Source organism: Rhinoderma darwinii, chromosome 9 (genome assembly GCF_050947455.1).
Source record: "Rhinoderma darwinii isolate aRhiDar2 chromosome 9, aRhiDar2.hap1, whole genome shotgun sequence".
Lineage (NCBI taxonomy): Eukaryota > Metazoa > Chordata > Amphibia > Anura > Rhinodermatidae > Rhinoderma > Rhinoderma darwinii.
Window position 1 is genome coordinate 70494737 of NC_134695.1, and position 20871 is coordinate 70515607.

Genomic DNA, 20871 nt, shown 5'->3' on the forward strand with positions numbered 1-20871 from the left:
GGCCGTGTAAACGAGCGCCGATCAACGATCGTTGATCGGCGCTCGTTTGTTCCTTTCCCACGGAGCAATGATTGATTATGTATAGGGATGAGCGATCGTTACTCCAATCACTCGTCCCGTTACATTTTCATCATGTCGGCAACGAATCATTCCTGATTACACAGAGAGATGTGCTGCCAACAACGATGGTTTTCAATTCTGCATAAAAGAGCGATGAGCCGATGAACGAGCGTTTGCCTGATCATTGGCCCGTGTAATATGGCCTTTAGTCAGTGCCCCCATAACAAATATGTATGGGGCCCTATCAAAGGCTCCTCTCTGCCACATAAGAAGACATCAATATTATAAACGCACATGGTCGGTGGGGGCGCTGTTACAGATTCTGCATTGGGGACCAGGAGCTTCATGTTACACGTCAATGCTGTGAGCACTAGTATTTCCCCCAATCTCTGGGACTCCTTTTATAGTGGAAATAGCCCCCCCCCCTTTAGCTGCTGGGCCCCAAAACAGCCTCTACACCTCTTATATCTGCACCATCGAAACCTGGAGCTCTTGACTAGTTTTAGGTATAACAATGGTTGAGAATTCCGTCCTATATGGAGAAGTACGAGGAGATTCAGGGGTCGGTCTGTACGAGGAGATTCCGGGGTCGGTCTGTACGAGGAGATTCCGGGGTCGGTCTGTACGAGGAGATTCAGGGGTCGGTGAGTGCCATTTTTTAAGAGTTCACATTTGGCATTTGAGGCTCCTGTTTGACCTTTTGAGATTGACCTTCATGTGACTTTTAGTGCCCAGAGAGAGCGCAGTCCCATCAGTGTTGGTGCAGTAAGAAAACTCAGCTCTGGACACTTCGAGGAGATGACATAAAAGCTTCAGAGTCATTAAAGTCATTTTCTAATTTACATTGGTTTCTTTTCTGCACTATTTTCAATATCTCTGCTTGCTGTGAGTAAGCGGAAACATTCTTCTTTCCATTCAGAGGCTTAAAACCTGTCTGGATTAGAAAGGAGTGAAAACCTAAAAATATGCTTCAGAAGGGTGGATTTCGTATTACAGAGGTGTCGTTTTGCTCATCTCTAGTGGTGATTATTTGCAGCTCACACGGGTGTACGGCTCATTACAGTGTATCAGAGCTCTCTCCTCTAATGTGCAGTGAGCCTGTGTCAGTTGGATTTGATCCGGTCAGGTTTTTAGCTTCTGGATATAAACAATACGCGTTTCCATTCAGTGATAGCAAGCAAAGATCTTGAAATAAACGTTGTAATATACTTACCTTTAAAATTCCCCTTTCCCCCACTGTTGGACTTTGTTGGTCTCTAGTGTTTACCTGCCAGAAAAATGACATGTCGATGTGACGTTACTGTGACGACCGCAGCCGCATGACGCGATTGTCTACTAAACCCTCTTTTCTCTTGACATACTTTGCAGTATTTAATGAAGGTGTGAATGGGGCCTAACACAATGATAATATCGGTCCTGTATCCTAGTGACTGTGGTGTAGAAGTACTTTTTACTGATGGCAGCTGTTCAGCGCAACGACAGACTCATTGTTATATACTGCTCCATTATTTATGACACCAGCAATGGACGCTGCAGACCATGAGATCCCACAAGTGAATGTGTCAACCTTCAGCCTGAGTTCAGAGTGACCTTTCTGTATTTATATGACAAAGAAGATACTGTCACCCCATCATTATCCATTAGCAGAACATAACATCGCTCGTCAAGTGGGGTATCTCATTGTATTTACGAATTTAGAAGCTCTAATGAATAATTACTTCCCATATAGTGAGTGCAGCTCTGGAGTATAATACAGGATGTGACCCAGGATCAGTACAGGATAAGTAATGTAATGTATGTACACAGTGATTCCACCAGCAGAATAGTGAGTGCAGCTCTGGAGTATAATACAGGATATAACTCAGGATCAGTACAGGAGAAGTAATATAATGTATGTACACAGTGACTCCACCAGCAGAATAGTGAGTGCAGCTCTGGAGTATAATACAGGATGTAACTCAGGATCAGTACAGGATAAGTAATGTAATGTATGTACACAGTGACTCCACCAGCAGAATAGTGAGTGCAGCTCTGGAGTATAATACAGGATGTAACTCAGGGTCAGTACAGGATAAGTAATGTAATGTATGTACACAGTGACTCCACCAGCAGAATAATGAGTGCAGCTCTGGAGTATAATACAGGATGTAATTTAGGATCAGTACAGGATAAGTAATGTAATGTATGTACACAGTGACTCCACCAGCAGAATAGTGAGTGCAGCTCTGGAGTATAATACAGAATGTAACTCAGGATCAGTACAGGATAAGTAATGTAATGTATGTACACAGTGACTCCACCAGCAGAATAGTGAGTGTAGCTCTGGAGTATAATACAGGATATAACTCAGGATCAGTACAGGATAAGTAATGTAATGTATGTACACAGTGACTCCACCAGCAGAATAGTGAGTGCAGCTCTGGAGTATAATACAGGATGTAATTTAGGATCAGTACAGGATAAGTAATGTAATGTATGTACACAGTGACTCCACCAGCAGAATAGTGAGTGCAGCTCTGGAGTATAATACAGGATGTAACTCAGGATCAGTACAGGATAAGTTATGTAATGTATTTACAATGTAGCAAACCGAGCAATGCCCCAAATTGTGGCAATGGTCACAGTGACTGATATAATAAACCAGAAAGAGAAGAAAAGTCACGACCAAGTATTTGCAAAATTACAAACAATCTTTATTTCAGTCAAAAATACACAGAAAACACATTACAACTATACACAGTAAAAAGAATGAACCCTCATAAAGAGATGGAATCCGAACATAAAAGCAGCCTGGTCCCCCAGATGTTAAAATGGTCCCAAGATCCCACAAAGAGCATAAATCAATATTATTAGGCAGGTGCTAAGCATAGTACATTTGCACAGATAGATACATAAAAAAATATACATGCAAAGTGCAGTCATAGGCAAACTAATGAGTAGTATACCTACACCTACGTAGTGGAAAATGAGCAGGAGATCAGGACCGGGAAAGGAGACCGCTGCCAGACCCGCCGCGCGTTTCGCTGGTGCTTCGTCAGCGAAGCACCAGCGAATTGCGCGGCGGGTCTGGCAGCGGTCTCCCCTCCCGGTCCTGATCTCCTGCTCATTTTCCACTACGTAGGTGTAGGTATACTACTCATTAGTTTGTATTTACAATGTGATGCAACATGTATGCAGATTAATTCTATATATAGACTGAAATATGGGCAGAAATTAGTCCCTCTCTCTATCACACCATTGGCATACAGACGTGTATGTATGCATGTATGTATGTGTGTATATATGTATGTGTGTGGGGGGCAGTAGGAGATCCAGCACCAGTCCAGAAAGAGTGTCGTGAATGGAAAGCAGGGGGACGGTGATGAAACCACTCCTCTATGTACACACCAGTGATTGGTCAGTGAACAGGTTAAGCGGTTGTGATAGCGAGGACGCGGTGATGAAATAAGTTGCTGAAGGCAGGAAATGAGAAAGCAGAGTCCTAATGAGAAATTTGTACATAGTCACTTCCTCGCTGACAGTGATAACAATATGGAAGTTCCTCGCTATGCCCTGTCTACACAGATGCGACTATAATGACCTTAAAGGAACAGCAACCTTGTAAAGGATCTGCCAGGCACTACGTCTGTGGAGACTCCCAGGGTTAATCAGTCGACACCTGAGGCCAGACCTCTTAGACTGACACCGGCTCCCACCAATCAGGGTGGCAGGCTCAGGAGTGGGAGAGCCTGTCGCGGCCTGGTCAGTCAGAGTTAGCTCCGCCCCCTGTCCATTTATACCTGCAGTTTTCTCTTCCTCATTGCTTGTTATTCTTTTGGATTCCTGGCCCCACTGCTGCTTGCTCCAGCCTGCTTCTGCCGTGCTTCTGCCTTGCTGCAGTTCTCCTTGACTTGACTTGCTTTGCTTTGCTTTGCCCCTGGCTTGCTTCTGTCTCCGTGCCCGCTCGGGTTACTCACTTCGTCCTGGTCCTGACTGTTCGTTCGCCGCTCCGTTTCCTCGTGGCGTTCCGTGGCTACTGCCCCTTCCCTTGCGTGTTCCCTGTTTGTTTTCCTGTGCACTTAGACAGCGTAGGGACCGCCGCCCAGTTGTACCTCGTCGCCTAGGGCGGGTCGTTGCAAGTAGGCAGGGACAGGGCGGTGGGTAGATTAGGGCTCACTTTCCCTTCACCTCCTTCCTGCCATCACAGAATAACAAGCCCATCAAAGAGGGGGATGAGTGGAAAACTGCGTTCAACACACCCGAGGGTCATTTCGAATACCTGGTCATGCCCTTTGGGTTGTGTAACGCCCCTGCTGTCTTCCAGAATTTTATTAATGAAATCCTGAGAGATTACCTGGGTAATTTTCTTGTTGTGTACCTTGATGACATACTGGTGTTTTCCAAGGACTGGTCCTCTCACGTGGAGCATGTCAGGAAGGTGCTCCAGGTCCTTCGGGAGAATAATCTGTTTGCTAAGACTGAAAAATGTGTCTTTGGGGTACAGGAGATACCATTTTTAGGGCAAATCCTCACTCCTCATGAATTCCGCATGGACCCTGCCAAGGTTCAAGCTGTGGCGGAATGGGTCCAACCTGCCTCCCTTAAGGCGTTACAGTGTTTTTTAGGGTTCGCCAACTATTACAGGAGATTTATTGCCAACTTCTCGGTCGTCGCTAAGCCTCTTACGGACCTTACCCGCAAGGGTGCTGATGTCCTCCATTGGCCCCCTGAGGCCGTCCAGGCCTTTGAGACTCTCAAGAAGTGCTTTATCTCGGCCCCCGTGCTGATTCAGCCCAACCAAGAGGAGCCATTTATTGTGGAGGTTGACGCTTCCGAGGTGGGAGTGGGGGCCGTCTTGTCCCAGGGTACCAGCTCCCTCACCCATCTCCGCCCCTGTGCTTACTTCTCTAGGAAGTTTTCGCCCACGGAGAGTAACTATGATATTGGCAACCGCGAACTTCTAGCCATTAAATGGGCTTTTGAGGAGTGGCGGCACTTCCTGGAGGGGGCCAGACACCAGGTAACGGTCCTTACGGATCACAAGAATCTGGTTTTCCTAGAATCGGCCCGGAGGCTTAATCCTAGACAAGCTCGGTGGGCACTATTCTTTACCAGATTTAATTTCTTGGTTACCTATAGGGCTGGGTCCAAGAATATTAAGGCTGATGCTCTGTCACGTAGTTTCATGGCCAATCCTCCTTCCGAGAAGGATCCCGCTTGTATTTTACCCCCTGGTATAATCGTCTCTGCCACGGATTCTGATTTAGCTTCTGATATCGCGGCTGATCAGGCTGCAGCTCCCGGGAACGTCCCTGGGGACAAACTGTTTGTTCCCCTGCAATACCGGCTGAGGGTACTCAGGGAAAACCATGACTCCGCTCTATCTGGTCATCCTGGCATCTTGGGCACCAAACACCTCATTACCAGAAACTATTGGTGGCCTGGGTTGCCTAAAGATGTTAGGGCTTACGTCGCCGCTTGTGAGGTTTGCGCTAGGTCCAAAACCCCTAGGTCCCGACCTGCGGGCCTACTACGTCCCTTGCCCATTCCCCAGAGACCTTGGACCCATATCTCCATGGATTTTATCACCGATTTGCCTCCATCTCAGGGCAAGTCGGTGGTGTGGGTGGTAGTCGACCGCTTCAGCAAGATGTGCCACTTTGTGCCCCTTAAGAAGCTACCTAACGCCAAGACGTTAGCTTCTTTGTTTGTGAAACACATCCTGCGTCTCCATGGGGCCCCAGTCAATATCGTTTCGGACAGAGGGGTACAATTTGTTTCCTTATTTTGGAGAGCCTTTTGTAAAAAGTTGGAGATTGATCTGTCCTTCTCCTCCGCCTTCCATCCCGAAACTAACGGCCAAACGGAAAGGACCAACCAATCCCTGGAACAATATTTAAGGTGTTTCATCTCTGACTGTCAATTCGATTGGGTCTCATTCCTTCCCCTTGCTGAATTTTCCCTGAATAACCGGGTCAGTAACTCGTCAGGGGTCTCCCCGTTTTTCTGTAATTTCGGGTTTAACCCAAGGTTCTCCTCCGTCTCCCCTGGTTGTTCCAATAATCCTGAGGTAGAGGATGTTCATCGGGAACTGTGCACTGTCTGGGCCCAGGTTCAGAAGAACCTAGAGGCGTCCCAGAGCGCACAAAAGATTCAGGCGGATAGTAGACGTTCTGCTAACCCCCGGTTTGTCGTCGGGGATTTGGTCTGGTTGTCGTCCAGGAACTTGCGCCTTAAGGTCCCGTCCAGGAAGTTTGCTCCCCGATTTATTGGGCCTTATAAGGTCATTGAAGTCCTCAACCCTGTATCCTTCCGTCTGGAGCTGCCCCCATCCTTCCGCATACACGACGTCTTTCATGCTTCCCTCCTTAAACGCTGCTCCCCGTCCTGGTCCCCCTCTAGGAAACCTCCTGTTCCCGTTCTCACCCCTGAGGGGGTGGAATTCGAGGTGGCCAAGATTGTGGACAGTAGGATGATCCAGGGCTCCCTCCAGTACCTGGTCCATTGGAGAGGATACGGGCCGGAGGAGAGGACTTGGGTACCTGCTCGAGATGTTCACGCTGGGGTATTGGTCAGGAGGTTCCACCTTCTCTTCCCCACTAAACCGGGTCCTCTTAGTAAGGGTCCGGTGGCCCCCCATAAAAGGGGGAGTACTGTAAAGGATCTGCCAGGCACTACGTCTGTGGAGACTCCCAGGGTTAATCAGTCGACACCTGAGGCCAGACCTCTTAGACTGACACCGGCTCCCACCAATCAGGGTGGCAGGCTCAGGAGTGGGAGAGCCTATCGCGGCCTGGTCAGTCAGAGTTAGCTCCGCCCCCTGTCCATTTATACCTGCAGTTTTCTCTTCCTCATTGCTTGTTATTCTTTTGGATTCCTGGCCCCACTGCTGCTTGCTCCAGCCTGCTTCTGCCGTGCTTCTGCCTTGCTGCAGTTCTCCTTGACTTGACTTGCTTTGCTTTGCTTTGCCCCTGGCTTGCTTCTGTCTCCGTGCCCGCTCGGGTTACTCACTTCGTCCTGGTCCTGACTGTTCGTTCGCCGCTCCGTTTCCTCGTGGCGTTCCGTGGCTACTGCCCCTTCCCTTGCGTGTTCCCTGTTTGTTTTCCTGTGCACTTAGACAGCGTAGGGACCGCCGCCCAGTTGTACCTCGTCGCCTAGGGCGGGTCGTTGCAAGTAGGCAGGGACAGGGCGGTGGGTAGATTAGGGCTCACTTTCCCTTCACCTCCTTCCTGCCATCACAAACCTATTCCTCCAGGCTTTGTGTGCATGGCAGTGCTGATCTATAAATAGTTTATTATTCTGCCCCGTGCCATCATCACCGCTCAGTCTCATTGTGTGGACCGGTTCTCACTAAAGCCGGCCACGGGCACAGCGGCATTCATGGCAGGATGAGGGATATTTCAACCAGCAATTAAGATAGCAGATGTACCCGCCGCGTCTGCCAAATCTACATGTTATTTCTATGGAGACAGCAGTTGTCAGGCACCACTGGCGCAGCTCATGTCGGTGGAAAGGATAGGAGTGAACAGGCACAATTCATCCTGTATAGGGGCGAACATAGAAGTCAATATCGCTGTCATACCCACAACCTGGCCCAACAGGTCTTGGTTCTTGCACGTCCCTCCATTTCCTTCCCATGATTCTTGGGTTAATTGCCCGGCCCCTCACCCTTGTTTTTAGGATCTGGGGAGAGGAGATCCCTGCACAGCCGCTCGCTAAACATTAAAATAAAAGATGCAGCCAACATGTCTCCAAGTGCCCCCTGTCCCCAAGGGCCCCATGGCATCCACATGGGCAGCCTCTATGGTACGGACCCCCTTGATCCTGTACGATCTATGTTTTCTCCGACATTATCATCTGATTCTACTGATGTTGGCAGGATCCACCAGGAGCTTAACAAATAACCATGGGGCCCCAAAGTAAAACCAGGAATAGGGCCCCGCTCCACCATTAGTAAGGTAGATGAAAGTCTTATAGTTCTGTCTTTTGACCCCTTCCTTGGCGTCTCTGGATCCCATTATCCAATTCTACTTCCCAGCAGAGGTAACTGAGTGCCTGGCAAAAGACCCAGGGTACGTGCCCCCAGTGCCAGGTGCCAGCTACACCACAGCCTGATACCCTGATAGATGCCTCCTAAGCTTTACGCTGTTTGCACACTCGATTTAATGTAAAATATGACAGGTCAAACCAAATAATAATAATATAATAATTGTAATTTTCATTCATATGGCGGCAACATGTCCTGCAGCGCTGTATATTCTCCTCCACTCAGGACTTTATGATCCGTGGATGCAGTGAAGATGGGGTCCCCTGCAATCAGCGAGTTGTCGGAGTTCCTTCTAGGAAAGAGGGGTCGTCCAGAAGGGAGAGCTACAGCGGAGCTAGTTAAGTGCTGCGCCACCTCGTCTCCTGTTGGCTCTTTTTGGGCGGCTGCATGTTCAGCCATTGACTATAATGGGCCAAGCATGGAGCCTCCTGTACCTGTGACTGGCACATTGCTATGGGGTACCTGTGACTGGCACCTTATGAGGTACCTGTGACTGGCACATTGTTATAAGATACCTGTAACTGGTACATTGTTATAAGGTACCTGTGACTGGCACATTGTTATGGTGTACCTGTGACTGGCACATTGTTATGAGGTACCTGTGACTGGCACATTGTTATGAGGTACCTGTGACTGGCACATTGTTATGGGGTACCTGTGACTGGCACATTGTTATGGGGTACCTGTGACTGGCACATTGTTATGGGGTACCTGTGACTGGCACATTGTTATGGGGTACCTGTGACTGGCACATTGCTATGGGGTACCTGTGACTGGCACATTGTTATGAGGTACCTGTGACTGGCACCTTGTTATGGGGTACCTGTGACTGGCACATTGTTATGAGGTACCTGTGACTGGCACATTGTTATGAGGTACCTGTGACTGGCACATTGTTATGGGGTACCTGTGACTGGCACATTGTTATGGGGTACCTGTGACTGGCACATTGCTATGGGGTACCTGTGACTGGCACATTGTTATGAGGTACCTGTGACTGGCACCTTGTTATGGGGTACCTGTGACTGGCACATTGTTATGGGGTACCTGTGACTGGCACATTGTTATGGGGTACCTGTGACTGGCACATTGTTATGGGGTACCTGTGACTGGCACATTGTTATGGGGTACCTGTGACTGGCACATTATGAGGTACCTGTGACTGGCACATTGTTATGAGGTACCTGTGACTGGCACATTGTTATGAGGTACCTGTGACTGGCAGATTGTTATGGGGTACCCCTGTGACTGGCACATTGTTATGAGGTACCTGTGACTGGCACATTGTTATGGGGTACCCCTGTGACTGGCACATTGTTATGAGGTACCTGTGACTGGCACATTGTTATGGGGTACCTGACTGGCACATTGTTATGAGGTACCTGTGACTGGCACATTGTTATGGGGTACCTGTGACTGGCACATTGTTATGCTCCTATGGCTGTCACATTTTCAAGAAGGTACTTGTGACTTGTTCTTTATATATAATTATTATGCATTTACAAGCCCCCCATGTTCCTCCACAGGTCACCCCCGGCCTCCTCAATACCAGTCTGTCATTTCTCAGCATCCCTCATCCCCTCAACCACCCACTCAGCGAGCCTCATCACTGCATCACCCCCTCATATCCTTCCGCCAGCCGCAGAACCTGAGCCCGGGCACGTCCGCCGAGCTATGCAAATGAGGAACCGCATCACCGCTGACGTACGAGACTGCCCGACTATATATATGTATCCCTCCGCCGGGTCTCCTGTGCAGACCAGAGTGCAGCAACCACCGAGGAGATCACACCCACCAGGTGAGAGCGACAGTCACCCCCTGTTACACTGCAGTCAGCGGGAGGGCACGTCTATTATCTGCAGCACTTGTAGTGTCACATATACTGGAAGGGATGGCACTATTTATTTCTGATTAATGAGATCTATGATGTGCGTTAATTTGTATCTATCTTTACCTTTTCCAGTCCACATGTTCTACAATAAGAATATACATTGCGGTAATAGACGTAAATCTACACATTGCGGTTTTGCTACTTCCTGGGTATTGGCAGGACGCAGAGTAAATGATGTGAAATGTTCCTATATGTTGCTTTGCATCTTCGCTCTCCATCCTCTGATGTGGATGTGTTTATAGCCAGGGCTTAATTTGCTGAAGTGTCTGATACAAAGTAACAAGTGAGGGCTGCAGAGTTGGCATAAGCCCCCCCCCCCCCCCATCATATTCTGCAGTGAGTGAGACCTTGGGGGTGATGTGGGAATATTAGCTGTTTCCTCTATTTGGTGGCAGGCTCTGTGTGCCCGCTAGGAGCCCTACCCACCACCACCCCCATTATCTTCCTTGCATTACAAGTGATGGGTGCATAATGTGGCACCTGTTGATGACCCAAAGCGAAGCCCCCCCCTGATTGTCTTGTCACTCTGCGCAATAATGAATGGGGATCCGTGAAGTGGCCGGCGCCATGTGAATCCCTTCAGTCATGTCATCCAGTGTGGAGGTCACATCATTTGACCTCAGGTTGGCATAAACCATTGGTGGATGATCTGGAATTACCAAAAATATCCACACAATGTCTAACTTATTTTTTGCCAGAATCTCCTTTGTTGCCTTTGGTCTGGTGACTGGGCTGATCTGTTTTTTCCTCTCACATTCAATATTCACAAATCCTGTAGGTTGAAAGGTCTATTTGCAGCGTCGGGACCATGTGATGCCGGAGGGGGTGGGGTGAGCTACATCCCTGTATAGCGGAGTCCTTGAAGGCAATCTCCCCCCCCCCCCCCCCAATGCTGCTGCACACGTTACATCTCCAGCAATAAGAGCCCTTTTTTATTTGGCCTCATACTACAAATTATTTCATTACTTTATGACATGGTTATTTTTATTATGTATTTTACTTTAATATTGCTTTAATTTTTTTTCATCTTTTGTAACCCGTAGCTTGCCGTAGTAAACAATGGTGCCTTAAACTCTCTATCCATCCTAATCTCTAACATAAAGCGGCATAAGGGTGCAGTCACACGCGGCAGATTTTGTTGCTGAAATTTCTGCATCTGAAAATTCAATCCGTTCAACCGTGTTCACACTGAGTTTTTTGCAGGCAGAAAAAAAAAATCTGCCACAAAATCCTGTTTGGAATTTTGACCTGCCTGCATGCTGTTTGCTGCCTTTTTTGGCCCCGGCAATTGAGCGATGAGCAAAAAACCGCTTTCTCTCTGCCTCCCATTGATGTAAATGGGAGGTCAGATGGAAACACCAGACGTGTGTAGCAGAGCTGAGTTTGTACTTTGACACACAACTTGGAATCTCAATATAACGCAGTGTCCAGTAACAAATTCAGCTCTGCTACATACACACACTTAAATATCTGCTACCTTCCCCATCCTCCCTGTCCCTCCATAATATTGTTGTTTTGGATCAGGCCTATATGGGATGGTCTGTATTGTGCGTGTGTATATATGGATGTACACAGGACTGGGATGTCACTAAGATTTTCCGAGCGGTGCCCTAGACCTGGCGGTCACGTGGTTGCGTCATTGTGTGGATGTTTTTGGACTCTTGTACAGTTCTGGGTTAGAAATACGAGGCTGTGGGTTAATGTATAACGCGCGGTGCCCTCTACCCCGGCCCTAAGTCTGCCTTGTGCTTATTCCAACAGAGCAAGATGGCAAGTACCAAGGCAAAGCTGATCCACAATGTGGTCTCCGAGCCGGCCGCCCCCCAAAATAAGGTCACCATTGTTGGCGTTGGTGCAGTTGGCATGGCCTGTGCCATCAGTATCCTGCAGAAGGTGAGGCGGCTCCTACCCTTTACCCAGCGAGTTTCTGTAGGATCGGGATCCTCATATCCTTCCATCTTATTTCTGCTTTGTAGGATCTGGCCGATGAGCTTGCCCTGGTCGATGTGATTGAAGACAAACTGAAGGGTGAAATGATGGATTTACAACATGGCAGCCTCTTCCTGCGGACTCCTAAGATTGTCTCCGGGAAAGGTAACTGATGGTCCGAGTCTCCGTGCGTCCCTCATAGGAAAGCCCTGTCCCGCCTAAACCAGGAGGAGATTCCTGTACCAGTGAGGGTATGATCACACAGCCTATTTTCGGGCCATAAACGCCTAAAAAACGGCCGAAAAATCGGAAGCAGAACGCCTCCAAACATCTGCCCATTGATTTCAATGGGAAAAATGGCATTCTCTTCCGACGGGCCGTTTTTTTACGCGGCCGTTTTTAAAAACGGCCGCGTAAAAAAAGGCAGCGAAAAAGTGCAGGTCACTTCTTGGTACGTTTTTGGAGCCGTTTTTCATAGACTATTAAAGCACTCCAAAAACGGCCATAAAAAACGCTGTGAGAATCGCTAATGGCTTAAACGTCTGAAAATCAGGAGCTGTTTTCCCTTGAAAACAGCTCTGTATTTTCAGACGTTTTTGAGTTTGTGTGTGAACATAGCCTGACCGTTTATGGAAATATGGGAAAAGGACCGGACCAGTAGATCAGATACTCCCATGACACCGGCCCCTGTTCTCAGCAGATCGCGATAAGGCGACCACCTCCACGGTCCTTTGATCTATGAATTGGTGGTGGTCAACTCAGCTGTTCAGCCTATGGGTATGGACAATCAAGGCAAAGCTCCCCTCTAAACCACCACCCCCCCCCCCCCTGGAGCTTAATATTCCACCAGCCATGCCATCATGGTCACCCGACCCTTCCAGGATCATTGCGGGCCTCCAACTGCCCGTAAAGGGGTTCCTGACCTTATAGCGCTAAAGGTTCATTTCAATTTTTGCAACTTTCTAAAACTTTGGGCCTCGCTTATCAAAACTGTCTAAAATAAAAAATGCCCCTGTTGCCCATAGCAACCAATCAGAGCTCAGCTTTTATTTTTTAAACTGCTATGAAGAGCATTGATTGGTTGCTATTAACCAGGTCAGTCTTTGTTTATTGTGGCCCTTAGGCCTCATGCACACGACCGTGCTCGTAATTACGAGCACGGCCGGCCACGGGCAGCCGGCCGTTTTTCCGAGCTGTGCTCCCATTATAAAGTATAGTAGCACGGCCCGTAAAATAAAAAAAATAGAGCATGTTCTATCTTTTTAACGGCACGGGCACCTTCCCGTGAGAAAATGGGAAGGTCCCCGTGGCCAACAGAAGTCTATGGGCCCGTTATTTCGGGTCGTAATTACGACCCGTATGAACGGCTGTTTTTACGGTCGTGTGCATGAGGCCTTATTGTGTTAAAACTTCTGCTTGCTGGGAGTGAATGTAATATTAAGACTTGGCGTGTATTCACACGTTAGATTTTACCACGATTTTATTTATTTTTATTTTTTTTTTTTTTTTTTATTTATTTTTTTTTTTTTTATGCGGATGTCAAATCACGGTAAAACCCGTCCTGATCACTGCCGTTTATCAGAGGTCTCGTTTGTAACGAGTCCTGCAGGATGTGGAGTTAACACAAATGTTTCCATTCACTAACAGCAAGCAGAAATCTTAACAATGATGAGGAATTGATACACAAAGTATATTGGAAAGCTTCAGAATTTAAATTGGGCCTATGGCGGGTGACTGGCACCCCTGGATTCTTTGCCAGGCTCTACCAATGGATAAACCGCCATGTGTGACTGAATGAGGGGTTGTGACTTGACAATTATTGTTTTTATTGTAGATTACAGCGTGACGGCCAATTCTAAGCTGGTGGTGGTCACAGCCGGAGCCCGTCAGCAAGAAGGAGAGAGCCGCCTGAACCTGGTGCAGCGCAACGTCAACATCTTCAAATTTATCATTCCCAATATTGTAAAGCACAGTCCTAACTGCATCCTGCTGGTTGTCTCCAACCCCGGTGAGTCCTGCTCTGCAGCGCTCCACATTGTGCACCCAGGGGGATCAGCCGTCCTATTCAGTCAGGGTTTCTATTGTGGTCCTGCAGCATCGTGACCGGCAAGGAGCATTAAGGAACCTGCGTCTGGCAGCGCTGACCCTGGGTCTATAGCAAGAGCACAATGGCTGAAGGTCTAGTCCCGACTATGCCAGTCCAGTCCCTAAGTGCAGATTCCAAGGTCTGTGTGGCAAAGATGCTGCTTGCCGAAGTTTAACGCTGTGACTTTTACTTGTTCCATATGGAGGAAAAAGTTGCGTACGACCTAGATGACAATTGTCCGACTCCTTATTAACATGCATATCATTTCAGTGGGTGATAAGCAGCTGCCAGATACCCTTGGCGCTGCTTATCTCCCTAAACAGCCTTTTCGATTCCCTTTTACCCCAGACAGCTGCTAAGTCCCTTAGTGATAAAAGTTGGTCGCTGAATTCTGATAGTGGACGCAGTCAATCATCTATGTGCATTAAAAAGTAAGAGCAGAACACATGCTCAGTCATTGTAGTCTTAAAGGGCCATTCAGCATAAGGTCCACAGCTTATAATAGTGCAGTATATATATATTTTTTTTCTCATCCCTTTGAGGAACTCTATAGTCGGCCTCTCCTGAGTCTGAATGGATGATAACTGGGAACAATAGATTGCATTTAATATTTGAGTGGACTAAGATGCTGTAGACTTTAGGTGTGGGGTCCCTTTAATTGTGCCGGCTTGTAAAGGCTACAGATTGTCCCTGAATATTATAATGCAGTTCAGACGTCTACAATGTGTATTTTGTATTTTCTTCTCTAGTTGATGTCTTGACCTACGTAGCCTGGAAAATCAGCGGCTTCCCCAAGCACCGCGTCATCGGCAGCGGCTGCAACCTGGACTCCGCTCGTTTCCGCTATCTCATGGGAGAGAAGTTGGGAATTCATTCCCTGAGCTGTCACGGCTGGGTTATCGGTGAACACGGAGACTCAAGTGGTGAGACTTCAGATGAAACCTCCTGTAACCTTAGACATGGTCTATAATTATCTCCTTGTAAAGGTCACGACGGTAACACAAGTAGGTCAGACGCCGCGGCCTTCACCCGGAAAGGCCCAGAAAGGTCATCAGGAATATCACGGCTGTGCTGAATGTCAGCCCTCAGCTGTGACAGGCGGAGTAGTGCAGCCTTAGCCTGTACAGCTCTGCTACATACAGGAACATTTAATTTCCTTTAATCCAACATCAATAATTCCACATTGCATTTCAGTTCTGTATTGGAAATTGGATAAACAACCCTTCCTTCCCCAGCATGCCTACCAAGCCATAGCGGCTCTGACGTGGGTTGATACCCAGCTTTCCTAGAGTCCTGAGTGGCAAGTAAAGGTTACGTTAATTCGTACTGGTTGTTCTGTGGCGCCACTACCACATTGGGGTAAAACATGTCGATGGGTATTGCACATCTGAACAAAACGCAATAAAAAAAAACATTTGGTGTGCCCTAATGCAGGGTTTGTATCACTATATACATAGGCAGAAGTGGCATTCAGGAGTCTGGGAAATCTGGGTGATGTCAGCCGGCTTGGCCATATTGGATCTTACCCAGCTTCCTGGGTCCTAGTTTGTAGTTTAAACAATATTCTTTCTTTCAGTTCCCGTCTGGAGTGGGGTTAACGTAGCCGGCGTCTCTCTGAAGACCCTGAATCCTGACATGGGAGCAGACAACGATAAGGAGAACTGGAAGGCGATTCACAAAGAAGTAGTTGACAGGTAAAGGTTCAGTGTATACATGGGGTGTAGTTACACTGTATACCAGTGGTTTGCAACCTGTGGCGAATCCACTCCCAGCATATCTTTACTATCAGGGTATGTTGAGTGTTGTAGTTTACTACAGGTTGCAGACCACTGCCATATAAAATAGTGTATAGAACTTAAATCTATAGCGAAACTCTTTCCAAGTATTGGGCTGTTTACTTTCCTGCTATAAATGGAGTTTCCTTTTAAACTCCAGCTCCACCTTTTGATTGACGTTGGCTCTATAGTCAAGTGTGAACTCGAGTGTTTGAAACGTGTTTATTGTCCTTTTTTCTGTTTTCACGTATTTTTGTAGCAACTTTGCATTATAGGAAAAACATCTGCAGCTACTGGGAAACTGTCAGCAAGCTACTGCTGACTGCTCTGTGCAAATTCCTAAGGTGGCTATACCCCTAACATATCTAAGAAGATGAAGATCTAACACTTGCGTTGGGTAGTCAACTCAGGATAGGGCACTGATATTGATGCAATATCTTTAACTCTTTGCAGTGTAGTGAACTGTCCAGTGCTACCTGGAAATGATTAACAAGCTACTGATGACTGATCTAGTTAGTACTGCTGTGAGTCTGACTGGCTCATTAACACATGAGCACCCATTACAGGTATAATATAGTCATGTCGGACTATGTGGATTCAGTATTAGAGTCATGTATACATGCATTAGTGAGTTGAGCTATTCCAGGTTCTCGCACAGACCTGATATGATCTGTCAACAGCAGCTTGTCCGTTTCCAGGCTTCTACACTGCAAATGAACTGGAAACCAACAAAATGTGTAATTAAGATACACTGCATAGAGGAGTTTCACACTTCATGACTAAAGAGCCATTGTTAAAGGGTTATTCCTATCACAAGGATGGAATATGCCATCGTTTTGTGATCTGGGGGGGTCCGGTGGCCAGGACCCCCACCAATCCAGTGATGGGGCCACAGCGCTGGTTGGCATAAAGTCATTTACTTTGATAAATAGTGAAGAATTTACAGAATCTCATTGTCTTTCCTTGTAGTGCTTATGAAGTGATTAAGCTGAAGGGATACACGTCCTGGGCCATCGGCCTCTCCGTCGCAGACCTCGCTGAAACTACCCTAAAGAACCTTCGACGTGTTCATCCCATTTCCACAATGGTGAAGGTACGTTCTCCCACAGCAATTGTGTAGTAGTCGCTAGACTGGTTGTGTGCCTTGTAAAAAAAAAAAAAAAGGGGCGAGGGCGCCCCCTGCTGTGTAAATATCAACTGCTCCTAGCACATTTCTGGTTCAGGCTTAGGCTATGTTCACATCTGCATCATGGCCTCTGTATAGAATAAAATCCACAAAGCTGACCGATTATGGCGACTACTTAGAATAAGGTCCTCTGGGGTTCTGTTGGCAGAAATGGCGTTACCTGCTGTGTAACTTTTGCTGCTAAATTTGATGGAACTGCCAACGGGGCCTCCCCAATAGCAGTGTGAACTGAGCTTAAATTGCCAACCAGACATCTGGCTGCAGCGTTTTTCGCTGCGAAAACTCCACAATGCTTCCCCCTATATACAAGAATATAACTATAATACTGCCTCCTATATACAAGAATATATCTACTATAATACTGCCCCTATATACAAGAATATAACTACTATAATACTGCTCCTATATACAAGAATATAACTATAATACTGCCTCCTATATACAAGAATATATCTACTATAATACTGCCCCTATATACAAGAATATAACTACTATAATACTGCTCCTATATACAAGAATATAACTACTATAATACTGCTCCTATATACAAGAATATAACTACTATAATACTGCTCCTATATACAAGAATATAAGTACTATAATACTGCCCCTATATACAAGAATATATCTACTATAATACAGCCCCCTATATACAAGAATATATCTACTATAATACTGCCCCCTATATACAAGAATATAAGTACTATAATACTGCTTCTATATACAAGAATATAACTACTATAATACCGCTCCTATATACAAGAATATAACTACTATAATACTGGCCCCTATATACAAGAATATAAGTACTATAATACTGCTTCTATATACAAGAATATAACTACTATAATACTGTCCCCTATATACAAGAATATAACTACTATAATACTGCTCCTATATACAAGAATATAACTACTATATTACTGCCCCCTATATACAAGAATATAACTACTATAATACTTCCCCTATATACAAGAATATAACCACTATAATACTGCCCCTATATACAAGAATATAACTACTATAATACTGCTCCTATATACAAGAATATAACTACTATAATACTGCCTCCTATATACAAGAATATAACTACTATAATACTGCCTCCTATATACAAGAATATAACTACTATAATACTGCTCCTATATACAAGAATATAACTACTATAATACCCCCCCTATATACAAGAATATAACTACTATAATACTGCTCCCTATATATACAAGAATATAACTACTATAATACTGCTCCTATATACAAGAATATAACTACTATAATACTGCCCCCTATATACAAGAATATAACTACTATAATACTGCCCCTATATACAAGAATATAATTACTATAATACTGCCCCCTATATACAAGAATATAACTACTATAATACTGCCCCCTATATACAAGAATATAACGACTATAATACTGCCCCCTATATACAAGAATATAACGACTATAATACTGCCGCCTCCTTGGCTTCATCATTCACTATTCGTCTTTCAGGGAATGTACGGTGTAAAGGACGACGTCTTCCTCAGCATCCCGTCTGTTCTGGGTAACCAGGGTATCACAGATGTGGTGAACATGACCCTTAAGCCAGATGAGGAGGAACGTCTTAGGAAGAGCGCGGACACTCTATGGTCTATCCAGAAGGAGCTGCAGTTTTAGGCCGTTCTCTTCTGTTCACGTGTTTTTGTCTGTTTAGTGTGTTTTTACGTTGCACATTTTTCAAGTAGGTCAATACCCTCGTGTTGTAATCCTCTTGTATTTGTGACATTGTCAGACTGGAATATTGCTGTTGGCAGTGTAATGCTGTCATGTGGTATTGCATGGCACTTGGTTGCAAAAAGGCTTAAATTAACCATCTCTGGGATTAACAAACATTTTGAGCATCTAAAATCTACATGTTCATTAAGTGTCTTCCCAGCCCGAGAGAACAATCAATTACATGGAATAAAGGCGGCCGCGGCGTGTTTTAAAAGGTCCTTCACCCTTTTTTTGAATATCTGATTAATAAGGCCAGCTCCATGCCAATCCAGTTTTGTTTGCAATTTGGAGTCTAGTTGCTATAGATAAACTGCCTAACAACCAGTCCTAACGGTTTGGTCAGGTAGCATTTTCCTAGCAACCAGTCTGCTTCTGGTTACTAAGGTCTTCAAGGCCAGATTTCCACTAAGCTGAAGGAAGCAAAGGGTACAGGGGGTTGGTAATAGTTTAACCCTGCCGTACACGGCCTATTCGGTCAGATTTGTGTCTGGACGGTTTATGGAGAACGTCTTTAAATGGGCCGTCCAATGTTTAATTTTTGGAAGAGAGCAGCTGTTTCAATGTTGCGCTTGTCCACGCATTGGGTGTGATTGCAGCTCCGCTCTATTCACTTTAATGGAGCTGAGCTGCAACACAATACACGACCCATGGACAGGTGTGGTGCTCTTTTTGGAAGAAAGCAGCCATGTTTTTTTTTTCTAGTTCTGGAATTTAACATGGTTTCCGTCACCATTATTGGTTGGGATTACTGTAGTGACCTCTGTCCGTTGACCAAGCAGGACAATCCTGAGACTAAAAAAAATAAAATATATATATCAGTACAAATTAAGTTCCCACCACCAAAGAGAATCTAAGTATATGTATAATATATATAGATCTATCCGTGTCTCGTTTGTTGTCTCCACTTACGTGTAAGGAAAGTTTCCTGTGTTTACAACTGAATCTGCCAATTGAGAAATTGAAAGGCAACATGAATGTGGCACTAATAAAAAATACATGAAACAAATGAGTCAACTTTTTTTTTTTTTTTTTTAAATGTAAACCAGGTTAGTATCCCTTTAAGTGCAAGAGGGAGTTTTAGCTCCATTATAAACTTAAGAAAGCACTCCAGTTCCCCCCCCCCCCCCCCCATAGTGCAGCATAGGCTACTGTTAAAGAATGATGTAGAAGCTTCTGTATATGCCTGGTCTGTACCAGTTTTATTTGATGTGTAGTTCATGGGCTGTCTATCTGAGTTCCTACTATCCCCTCTGATTTGGTTAGTGTAATGCAGTCTAAACCTCCCATCATGCCTCTGCACTTGCGCTTTGCACTTGTGCTATGTAATCTATGTGATGCAGCTTCAGCCTGTTTCCTGCTAGTGATATATTTGTCAGTTTTTACACAGGAGGCAGTGAGGCGCAGCATCTCTTAGGCCTAGTTCAGTGTTGTCAGGCAGAAAAAAAAATCTGCCTCGCTCTTGAAGCAGTTTTTTATTTAACCATTTGATTAATGAAAAAACAAACAACTTGCTAGAATATATAATATTGCTGGTAAACTAACTTACGTGAAGAGGGGAAAATTGCCAGTGTTTCTTTAAAGGGCCACCAACATAAAAGGAGCAGGGGCTGTTGTCAGACATGGATGTAAAGGTCTGGAGGTTCTCGGTACTGAAGCGAAAGGCCTTTTTAGGGTAAGGCCACACGGAGCGGCCCTGACCGTCACAATGTGGCCAACAACTGCACAGGCACTGTGGGAGTGGCTGTCAAATACCTTAAGTATTCCAGTTACATGTGCACTGCCGCTCCATTCATTCTCTATGGGAGTGCTGGAGATAGCGCAGTGTTGAGCTTTTTCAGGCGCTGCCATAGAGAATGAATAGGGGGTAAGTTGTTGCAATTTGCAAAATCGTGCGGCCATAAAGGGTGTATTCATTCATGGCCGCACGATTTTGCAGATAAAAGAATGCAGGTGAACCGTCCAACGTGCAGCCGCTAACAGGCTGTTTGACAGCCGCACCGAACATGGTGCTGGCGTGGTTGTTGGCCATGTTGTGACAGTTTCAGGGCCGTTCCGTGTGGCCTTACCCTGGCCGGTGCAGCAAGCGCCGATCAACGAGACATTGGTGCTCATTTGTCACATGAAGCTATGTATGGAGATGAGCGCTCGTTACTC

The 20871-nt window shown here is 46.0% G+C and overlaps 1 protein-coding gene across 1 annotated transcript; it reads left to right on the forward strand.

Annotated features, from left to right (window-relative positions):
- Positions 1-9774: 9774 nt before the first annotated feature.
- On the forward strand, positions 9775-19723 carry LOC142660969 (L-lactate dehydrogenase A chain). Its single transcript, XM_075838090.1, has 8 exons — positions 9775-9884; positions 11739-11870; positions 11954-12071; positions 13741-13914; positions 14742-14915; positions 15569-15686; positions 16737-16860; positions 18454-19723. Exons 2-8 carry the CDS (start codon positions 11745-11747, stop codon positions 18616-18618), a joined length of 999 nt encoding a protein of 332 aa, XP_075694205.1. The 5' UTR covers positions 9775-9884; positions 11739-11744; the 3' UTR covers positions 18619-19723.
- The last annotated feature ends 1148 nt before the right edge of the window (positions 19724-20871 follow it).